Below are 11,278 nucleotides of genomic sequence, written 5' to 3' on the forward strand. Positions count from 1 at the left end.
GCCGTTAGTCCAACACAACACAGTCCAAGGGACCAATCGGATCGGTGTGGGTGTGTCGGGAAGCGGGATGGAGCGGGACCAGGAAGAGGGTGCGGGGTGGGGAAGGGAAAGCAAACGGGGACAGAGGGGCCTGGAGGGGCCTTGAAAAGTTTTTAGAGAGGGCCCAGAGGGCTACTGGAGCGCTACAGGTGCGCAGGACACACACCAGTGGTCAGATCGCAAAGATTGGCACACTGTTTCTGCGGGTTGTTGGGCCAACACAACACGGTCCAAGGGACCAATCGGAGCGGGGTGGGTGGGTCGGGAGGCGGGTTGGGAGCAGGACCAGGAAGAGGGTGCGGGGTGGGAAAGGGAAAGAAAACGGGAGACGGAGGGGCCTGGAGGGGCCTTGAAAAGGTTTTAGAGAGGGCCCGGAGGGCTACTGGAGCACTACAGGTGCGCAGGACAAGTACCGAAAAAGGCCATGTGGTCTTGGGATCACCCCTCACTATGCATAGCGTATGCCCAGCCATGAACTGCTGGAAAATTATACAATTTACCATAAAAAATGCAACATGTTCCATTAGGTTTCTAATCCTGCGTGCACAGTTGACGTCACATAGGCAGAGTCGCTGTAGCCTGTCACTTCCTGGTCTGTGTGATTCTCGACTGCGAGTATCAATGCCAATAATTCTGCAGCTTGTGCTGAACAATGAGATGTTAATTGAGTACTCACAAGCACACAAAATTCTCCATTTTCCAGATGTTTCAATACCGCGGCGCCCGTATATCTTTGCCCGGCATTTTGATTGATTCAGGAAGAACCGTCGATGAAGACAATCTCTCCTCCTGTGAGTGCATTCTCCTTTACTCTAGGGAGCTCATCACAGATCTCTTCATAGTTTGCCCAATCGTGTACAGGTTCTCCTTCTGTGATTGGCTCAGCTATGAACATAGCTGGGTTCACTATTTTACATCAGACTATTTTAATCGCTAGAGTCAATGGGCCTCATTACGACCCTGGCGCTAATGGGTTAACGGCGCCGTAAAAGGATACGGCACCGTTAACCCATTAGCACCTGATTACAAGGTCCCTTTGCGGGACCCGACCTTAATGGCTGGTCTACACCAGCCGTTAAAGTAGGGACCCGCGAAGGGACCTTGGTGCTAAGTACGGTACGGCAATTTGCGGTACCGTACTTAGCGCCTTCCCCATTCCCATAGAGCCCTATGAGGCGAAAATGCGAATGGGGAAGGGCCATGGTTCAATGGGGAATTACCACCCGCCAACCTTGGAATGGGGTGGTAATTCCCCATTGAACCATGGCAGACCCGTTACAACACCGGCACCAACCATGGTGCTAATAGCGCCATGGTTTAGCGCAGGTGTTGTAATGAGGGCCAATATGATTACCTCATAGGCAGAACCCCTTTGAGTAGTCAACGTACCTTTTGGTTTTTCTAAAATTGTGAATAACACATGTTCAACAAATAACGTCATGGAACATCCCATCACTATGTTTGTTGCCTTCTCTATAGCGAACGCGGCAGCTTCTAAACAATGTTCGCACGGAAAGTGACCTCTCATTACTGGGTCCAAAATTCCACTGTAATATGGAAGGGGTTTGTACCCCAATGTAGTTCTCTGTGTAACTACTGCTGTCAGAAAAGTACCATCCGTGTGTGAGAATAAAAATAATTCCTCTGCATAATTGGGGATCCCTAAAACTGCAGCTGTGCAAATGGCTTTTTTCAGTTCGTCAAACCCTTCTTCATTGCCTCAGTCCACACAATTTCTTTCTTTCATAGCCTGTGCTTTCTTTAATGCCTGCAACAGCGGCCTGGTGTATGAGCTATAGTTAAAGACCCATGCTAGAACAAAATTGCATTATCCTAGAATCGTGGACAGGTTAGGGACTAGAGGGAACTCGGCCTCCACAATCTTGTTTATTGGGCGAAGGTCTTGTATTAAATGCCACAACCCCCTTTTCCTTTTTTCACTGGATAAATTGAAGTATTACATGGTGACTCTGATGTCACTAAGATACCTTGTTCCATCATGGTGGAAATTGTCTTGAAAATTCCTTCATCTGCTTCATTAGACATGGGATATTGTCGTGCTCGAGGTAAAATTTCTCCTGGTTTCAATTTAATCTTCACTTCCCGAACTCCTTTCAGTAAGCTTACATCATAGTGGCCTGTAGTCTACAATGAGAATCGCACTTTCGCCATATCTTCATCAAAATATTCAGGACGCTTCTTTAGTAGCATCATTCTCTGCGGGACCTCTCTCTTAATTGCTTCGACCCAATAAGTGATGCACATTTCAAATATCACGAAATCGTCAGATTTGTCATCTTCAAACAAATCTTCATCAGTGACGTTAGTCACTCTGCAGCCTTCTCTCGATGGCAATTACTGTGTACCATTGTCTACCTTTGTCATCAGTTGCATCAAGCAAAGCCATATTACCTTGGACTATAGCTGTTTCTAAGCCTAAGGGGACAATTCACCCCTCTTCTTTATCCATGGCAATCTGTGGCCTAAATAGAAACTCCTCTGGTATTCTCATGGTTTTGCCCACAAGACCTGGCAGCCATGTTAACAGAATGCGTGCCCCATAATGGAACACTTTGGGTTCCAATGGTATTGCTCTAGGCGCTATTTGACCTGTGGATGCCCTAATCATTTTGCACATGTTTAAATAATGCATTCCTGGTGTTGATCATATTATGCCATCATCTGTAAATGAAATGGTCATATTCATTTTTGTCATTAAATCTTGTGCTAATATGTTGGCAGGCGTTTGCCTTGAATAAAGCAGTGGCACATTCATATTAAACTCTCCTATACAGACTGGTAATTCTTCTGTAAAAGGAACATGACTCGTGGCTCCTGTAAAGCCCTGAGCATTTATCGCATTGCCAGACATTACAAATGTCCCTCACGTATACACGAGCGTGTTGCACCCGTGTCCACTAGGAAGGAATAAGCTTTGCTGCCTATAATTACGTCTATCCTCTGCTCCTCATGAGGATTCGGTGTAATAGATAGGACTGAACACATCAGGTCCCCCAGTGAGCTGTCCTATTGCAGGTACAGCCTCACTCCATCACTCGTGAATGGATTTCCTCCATCAACAGTGACACCTCCTATTCAAAGTGTCATGGGCGGCTCTGTTTTTGTGTTTTGCTGAAGTTGCATAGGAGATTGCTGTGATTGTCCTTGCCATTGATTATCTGTTACTTGCTGTGGTTGCAAGCCTTACTGCACGCTTGGAGTTTGCTGCTGCACTGTTTGATCTTGCACAACTTCATTTCCACTCTGCTGCGAATATGCAGGTGGATTTGGCATTCCTTGTCTTGTAAATTGAGCATTCTGTACCATCCCTTAGCTCCTACACATAATCGCCCATACGTCTTGAAAACTTTGACTATAAAGCATTGGATCCTCTCCTTCTTTCATCTTTCTTGTCATTATAGCTCCCATATCCGACGTGTCCAGATATAGCACTCAAAGCGCTTTCCAAATCGCTGCTCTACAGTTGTTAAATGGTGCTCCATCATGCACGGTGCTGACTGTAGTCACACCAGGGTAACCTGCTTGCGTCCATACGTCATCAGCTCTTTCACCGAGTATGGCGATTAGAAGACCTTTATATCTCCTATAGCTAATGTATTCCCTCCCATCATTTTTTCTAACTCATGCATCCATTTTCCAGCACCGGAAGTTAAATTTGGGAGTTTACATTTTAGGTTTTCCCTGTCGATTTGGGGCCATGTTATATACTGTGGTCTGGCTCCTCCTTTTTCTAACAAAGGGAACTGTGATGCTCCAAACTCATTCTCATCTCTCATTTGTCTATCCACTGCTGGAGTAAGATTCCCACATTGCCGTCTACCTGGCAATGACCTTAGCCTGCTCACATAGGGCGGGGACTCCCCCTTTGACCATGGGGTTGCCCATTATGTCGGTCTGACTGTGTCAGTGGCTCTGATGCCTTGGACATAGGAGGTATTTTTAAATCCGACCATCTTACTTCTTTATCCAAAGGCGGATGTTCTATTAGCTCACTTATAAAACTCCTCACTTCCCACTAGTAGGTTTCCCTTTCTTCGTCTGATACTTCTTGTGCCCAACTCGTGCAACTTCTCTCATCCTCATCTCTATTTATTGTTAACCTGTCTATGTCTTGTACTACAGGAGGCTTCCTCTGTGTCATACAACTGCGTACTCTCAAGTTGCTCATCTTTTCCCTTCCTTTGTGCTTCTTTCTTGGCTTGCATTTTGTGATACACTTTATAGATCGTTTCCCCAATGCTTTGCGAATCAAATTTGTCTTCCAGATTTACTCCTGAAGTGCTTGGAAATGGCTCAGACTCGGGAAAGAATTCCTCTATGTCTTCCAAGTTTACCCGTGGATTGGGATTTCTTACTTCCCTTTCCAAATACTCAAGATCGCGTGCTCTCTGTCTCCTTTTGCGTTCCATGTAATTATCAACTTCTCTGTGCTTTCTCAACTCTTCTCTTATTGTATCTTCCTCTTTCCTTTTCATATCCCTTTGTTCATTTGCCCTTTGCCTTTCCTCATCCCTTTGCCTGTGTATTCTTTTCTCTCTTATCCTTTCCTGTTCATCACCTTCTATTCTTTTCTCCTTTAGTCTTTGTTTTTCCTCAGCTGCTCTTCTTTTATTATCAAGCTTTCTTTGTTCTTCTGCTCTCTCTTGTTTTTTAGCTTGCTCATCTTGATATAACTGCTCTCGTCCTTGTCTATCTTTTCTTCTCTCTCCTTCGTCTCTCAATTGTTCCTCCCTTTCTTTACCATTGAGTTTAAGTAAAATCTGACCTCCCAACCATTTGTTCTTACGAGGGCTATCTCATCAGTTTGATCCTTATGTCCCTTCCATCTCTTTGTTTCTCACCATTTATCTAGAAGTGTACTTGCTTGATCACTTCTCTCCTTATCGCGTCTCTCCTTGTCCCTCAGGACAACTTTGGAGGTTATATCTTTCTCTGTGTCCTTCTCTGGGCCATCGTCACTACTTTGCGTAGGTGACTCGTATGACGGATTGCTATAGCCCATTTCTGCTTTAAATTCTCTTAATGGGTATAATCCTTCATCTTTCTTAGTCTTGTTTTTCATTTCAGACGGGGCAGGCGGAGCAGAAGGCTCTTCACCCCCTCTTGGCATATGTTGAGTATCCAATCTAAAGGCGGCTCCTCCTCCTTCTTGTGTTCATACATCTTTCTACATTCGCTAGGCACTTCTCCAAATATTTTCCTGTGTACACAGCATGCAAATATGTCATCATATGTTGTAGAACTGTTCTCGATAATGACCCACCTTGGGGCCTCGGCATAAATATTTTATCTGTGGTCCTTTTAACCCATTCTGCACTGTACTGTTTATGTTTGAGCACGTGCTTTGGTAGCTGTTTGCAAAATTGTACTAATGGCATAACTTCTTCCATTTCTAACTTTTATTTATCTTTTTTTATTACCACTTTGCCTATTCTTTAGTTACAGTTCTCAATTTTATATTTCAATCGACATACACTTATGAGTGAGCACCAATCCTTGCAAGCCCCAATCCCGTTATAATGCAATTTTGTAATTCTTGTTCCAACTGGAACTTAAGCCAATTCCCTTAAGAAAGTCTTTAAACTTATCTCGTCGCCTATATGTCCCTCACAAAAGTGGGCTCTGAATTAAGGCTTCTGCCAGCATTCTTTAAAATCTAGGAACAGGGCATATCCTTATAGCGTGGCTAAAACTCACAACTATTTTCCTCATATACTACTTGGCAACACTCAAGTCAATATCTTTCCTCATATACATTATATTTTATCCTGTCTCCCTCCATTACTCTCCGTTATTTACTACGCATGCATGCCTTTTTGCCACTCTCTTTGGTCTTTGAATTGCCTTTCATGTCTGCAGAGGATCTGTGTCCTCATGCCTGAAGTGTTAGATACCATTGTACTTCCTGTTCTTTGCCAATAATTATTGCCCAATTGCTGGGGTCAAAAGGAGGGAGGAGCAGAACATGAACACATAAGATAAATGAGGCATAACCAGTATATGATGAAGCCAATAGTAAGGTGTAAGAATAGTATGAAACAAAGTGTTCCAACATATCAGAACAGACCTACTAATCACAAACTGATGTACCCTGTGGCATACAGTAGCTAAGAGTATGTTTGAATAGTCCTAAGTCTTGGTATGGTGGGTCCCGTTCTTGTTCAAACCTGTGTTGGAATAATCAAGTATTCCCAACTTGAAGTTCCTGTGACTAAATTGTCTCTTCTCATGAGACCTAGGGTTAGACCAGGGTGAAATGAATCCCTACGGGACATTGGGGAACACCTGAAAACAAAACAGACTGTCTTCTTTCGGGAAAAGTGATAGGAGGGGCTGAATATAACTTCAGTTACACACCAGTTCTGAAAATACCCAGTCCAATGTTCAGCATTTGAACTCTGTTACAATCTTCTGGGCCTTCATGCCCATAAAAGCATCCTTGAGGTCACTCAAAGTCTCATGATAATTTGAAGTTCCCCAGCACACTGTCAGACAATCCCAACATTGTGTGGTGTCTTCGTAAAAGGAAGCCTTCATTCCTACTGGTCCTGTATCATTACCTATTGTGACCTAGGAGTTTTTGGATATCTTAACGAGGCAAAAATTGTAACTTCCCTTGTAGCCATGGTGGTGATACAGGGTAAGAGTTTCTTCCCCTTAAGTATTTGTCAGGCTGCAGTAATTGTGCACACTCTTAAGGCAAGGGTATCTTTAATGATGCAAAAGTTTTTATTTGATGCTGGTAGTTTGCACTCAGTGGCCCTCATTAGGACTCCGGCGCTAAACCATTTTGCTATTAGCACCATGGTCCATGCCGGAGTCCGCCATGGAGAAAGGCGGAATTACCACCCCATTCTAAAGTTGGCGGGGCGGTAATTCCCCCTTTCTCCATGGCCCTTCCCCATTCCCATTTTTGCCCCATAGGGCTCAATGTGAATGGGGAAGGCGGCAATTACGGTACCGCAAATTGCGGTACCGTAATTGCCATCAAGGTCCCTTTGTGGGTCCCTACTTTAACGACTGGTCCAGACCAGCCTTTCAGGTCGGGAGCCGCAAAGGGACCTTGTGGTAAGGCGCTAAGGGGTTAACGGCGCTGCAGCCTTTTACGGCGCCGTTAACCCCTTAACGCCAGGGTCGTAATGACCCCCAGTATGTGTGCTAGAGTCCCCAGCAGGCTACTGTTTCTTCTCCTACTAATGCTAGTCTTTGGGTCTAAGCTCCCGACTGGCACTCCAGTCCAGCCTTCCCTCTGAGCCTGGCCTGTTCTACAGTGTGGCTTCCTTGGCTTACCCACATCCTGTTCTCTATTATCCTTATATATACTAGCTTGTCTAATAAAGGGTCTGTTTTTAGTTCTTGTTTTGCACCTCCTACCTCTACAACTCAATTTGTACTCTGGAACTCTGCCCTAAGGTAGTAGTTGTACAATGAGTGTTCTAGTTGGTAGGTAAGTTTGTAAAAATAAAAGCCACATCCATGTGCTTGGCCCCTCCTTAATGGTTACACCTCCTTCCAAGCTGACAGCCCCTTAATTTCACTTAGTAGTATTTGTTGTGAGCATGGTGTGAATTTTTTAATGACTGGAAAAGGCCAATATGTGGTCATCCACAGCCAATCTCTTAAAATAACTGCCACAATGTTTGGATTAGGGAGCATTAAGTTGTTTGACAGTCCCAGCATTTGGCTGCCCAGCCCTTGAGTAAACATACTCTCCCTGTTTAATCTTTCTCACACTGATTTGGTATGCTTGATCTGTTATTTTTCCCTTGTTGTCCATGATTGTCCTTCAGCTTCAGTTCTTATTCAAATTAATGGTTTTCACTACCAAAATACACTGGGCCTCATTACACGGACGGCGGTAAGGGTTAACGGTCACCGTTAATGGCAACGGTGACCGTTAACCCTTACCGCCGTACTACGAGGTCCCTTTGCGGGTTGGAGGAATTAACGCCTGCTTCTTGCAGGCGTTAAGTACCAACCCGCTAAGGGACCTCGGAGCTAATTACGGCACCGCAAAATTGCGGTGCCGTAATTAGCGCCTTCCCCATTCCCATAGAGCCCTATGGGGCAGAAATGGGAATGGGGAAGAGCAATGGTGGAATGGGGATTTACCGCCCCTCCAACCTTGGAATGGGGCGGTAAATCCCCTTTCCGCCAAGGCGGTGCCGGTAATTTACCGGCATGGTCCAGGGTGCTAATAGCACCCTGGATTACCGCCTTCCGTGTAATGAGGCCCACTGTTTTTCAAGTCCTTCTTTGCACATATAATTGCGAATGAGCCCTGAAGTGCTTTGTAAAGTCCACATTTGTATTACCAGTTTGTCAAACCTTTCCTGCGGATGGATTTTTCTGGGGATTTTGTCCCACAAGGAGTAGTGTAGACCCTTCGGGTATAAGGCTGGACTCTCTCCCTCTTGATGTATGCAACATATTTCTCACTGCATGACATAAAGGAGTTTTTGTTACCGTGGGAACCTTCTTCACTCTTTATGTGGCACCCAAGGGAGAAAGTGGGGCCTGTGCAGGATCCAAAATGTACCACCCACAGCGGTCACATCACTCAGTAGGTCACCTGAGTTCCCCAGTCTCCCTCAATGGGTGATGTACACGAGACTTAGGGCCTCATTACATGGAATGCGGTAACCATGGCGCTATTAGCGCCATGGTTGTCGCCGGTATTTTACCGTGTCCGCCTTGGTGGATGGCGAAATTACTGCCCTACTCCAAGGTGAGCGGGGGCGGTAATTCCCCATTCACCAAGGCACTTCCCCATTCCCATTTTTGCCCACATAGGGCTCAATGGGAATGGGGAAGGAGCTAATTACGGTACCGCAAATTGTGGTACCGTAATTAGCACCAAGGTCCCTTTGCGGGCCCGTTCCTTAACGGCTGCTAAAACCAGCCGTTGAGGTCAGGTCTGGCAAAGGGACCGCGTAGTAAGGCGGTAAGTGTTTACCGGTACCGGTGGCCTTACCGGTACCGGTAAACCCTTACCGCATTCCGTGTAATGAGGCCCTTAATCACACAAGTTGAGAACTTAATCACAATGGGCCTCATTACACAGAATGCGGTAAACCATGGTGCTATTAGCACCATGGTTGACGCCGGTACCATACCGGTACCACCATGGAGAAAAGGGGAATTACCACCCCATTCCAAGGTTGGCGGGGTGGTAATTCCCCCTTCCTCCATGGCCCTTCCCCATTCCCATTTTTGCCCCATAGGGCTCAATGGGAATGGGGAAGGAGCTAATTACGGTACCGCAAATTGTGGTACTGTTATTAGCACCAAGGTCCCTTTGCGGGTCTCAACTTTAACGGCTGGTCTACACAAGCTGTTAAGGTCGGGTACTGCAAAGGGACCTCTTAGTAAGGCGGTAAGGGTTTACCGGTACCGGTGCCCTTACTGGTACCGGTAAACCCTTACCGCCTACCGTGTAATGAGGCCCAATGACTCTTGCTCTTTGGCTTCCATTCAATCATAATGATTCTTAATTCAGTGAGAGACTTCGGGCCTCATTACACGGATGGCGGTAGGGATTTACCGGTACCGGTAAAATACCGGTACCGGTAAATCCTTACCGCCTTACTACGAGGTCCCTTTGCGGGTTGGGGGATTTAATGCCTGCTTTTTGCAGGCGTTAAAATCCAACCCGCTAAGGGACCTCGGAGCTAATTACGGCACCGCAACATTGCCGTGCCGTAATTAGCGCCTTCCCCATTCCCATAGAGCCCTATGGGGCAGAAATGGGAATGGGGAAGAGCAATGGTGGAATGGGGATTTACCGCCCCTCCAACCTTGGAATGGGGCGGTAAATCCCCTTTCCGCCAAGGCGGTGCTGGTATTTTACCAGCATGAGCCATGGTGCTAATAGCGCCATGGCTCGCCGCCTACCGTGTAATGAGGCCCTTCTTTTATGAGCATGTATTTGATTGAACTGGATTGAATTGTCAGAATGGTTCTCATTCTGTAATTGAAATGCATTTTTTTAACAATGGGCCTCATTACGAGTTTGGAGGCAGCCATGGAGCTATTAGCTCCATGGCTGCCTCCAAACCGGGGTCCATTACCGGGTTCCTGCAATGAGGAATAACCGGGTCATTCCGACATAGGAGGACCCGGTAATTCCTCCTTGCAGGAACCATTCCCCATTCCCATTTTAGCCCCCATAGGGCTGAATGGGAATGGGGATGGAGGTAACAACGGGCACATTACAAGTGTCCCGTTGTTACCTCCCTCTTACCCTTGAGGGACCCGGAAAAGACGTCTGGTTTTACCAGACATCTGATCCGGGTCCCGCAAAGGGAACCTCGTAATCGACCCTGACGGAATGAGGGGGTCAGACCCGTAACTGCCCCCTTCATTCCGTCAGCGCCAGGGTCGTAATGAGGCCCAATGTCTCTAGTGCAAAATAATGATATGATTTTCTTATAAGTCCATTGATTCTCTGCACTTGCTAGAAGTTCTCTTATCTAACATCCAATTATTGGATTATCACCCTAGATCCTTCAGCGCTGGTAAATCTTGGTTTTATAAGAATTAATCAATGTTTGGATGGACTTTTATAATACTTACGGCCTCATTACACGGATGGCGGAGAACCATGGCACTATTAGCGCCATGGTTCATGCCGGTAAAATACCGGCACCGCCTTGGTGGAATGGGGATTTACCGCCCCATTCCAAGGTTGGCGGGGTGGTAATTCCCCCTTCCACCATTGCCCTTCCCCATTCCTATTTTTGCCCCATAGGGCATAATGGGAATGGGGAAGGCGCTAATTACGGTACCGCAAATTGCGGTACCGTAATTAGCTCCCTGGGTTCTGAAGGCGAGCGTCCCCAGCCAGCACGATCCTCCCCGCAATGAGAGACAATGACGGACTCTCCCAGGTTGGGAATAAAGCCAAGACAGAGTGCGGGTGAGCTTAAATGGGAGTTTATCAATCAGAATAGGGCATGCAAAGAACTCTGCAAACTCCGAGAGCGCTCTGTCTGACAATAGCAAAGACAGGCGTATATATTTAAAAAAACCTCATAAGAACCTAAATACTATAGGGGGCACAAGTTCGATGGGATTGGGTGGCGATGACTAACTATAGGTGCTGCTGCGATGCGGTTGGCTTTGGCTGGAAGACGTCACTGGTCAGCCTCGTGGGCTGGGCTGGGCCTGGCAGGTTGGCTGGGTTCATCCAGGCAGTGTTGTTGTGCCATCACGGCCG

General features: G+C 46.3%; 1 protein-coding gene across 1 annotated transcript; it reads right to left on the reverse strand.

Moving 5' to 3' along the window:
* Positions 1 to 4,145: 4,145 nt before the first annotated feature.
* LOC138514485 (uncharacterized) lies at positions 4,146 to 5,122 on the reverse strand. Its single transcript, XM_069629969.1, has 2 exons — positions 4,921 to 5,122; positions 4,146 to 4,795 (listed from the first exon to the last, which is right to left on the reverse strand). Exons 1-2 carry the CDS (start codon positions 5,120 to 5,122, stop codon positions 4,146 to 4,148), a joined length of 852 nt encoding a protein of 283 aa, XP_069486070.1.
* Between the last annotated feature and the right edge of the window lie 6,156 nt (positions 5,123 to 11,278).

Source organism: Ambystoma mexicanum, chromosome 12 (assembly GCF_040938575.1).
Source record: "Ambystoma mexicanum isolate Mex_15411 chromosome 12, UKY_AmexF1_1, whole genome shotgun sequence".
In the NCBI taxonomy this organism is placed as follows: Eukaryota; Metazoa; Chordata; class Amphibia; order Caudata; family Ambystomatidae; genus Ambystoma; species Ambystoma mexicanum.

Bases quoted from the DNA above. Each gene is read 5' to 3' on its own strand.
- LOC138514485 (XM_069629969.1), bottom strand. From the start codon at position 5,122: ATGAAAAACAAGACTAAGAAAGATGAAGGATTATACCCATTAAGAGAA. The intron at 4,796-4,920 runs GTACACTTCTAG...TCAATGGTAAAG, and splicing joins GGAGAGAAGTGATCAAGCAA to AAAGGGAGGAACAATTGAGA.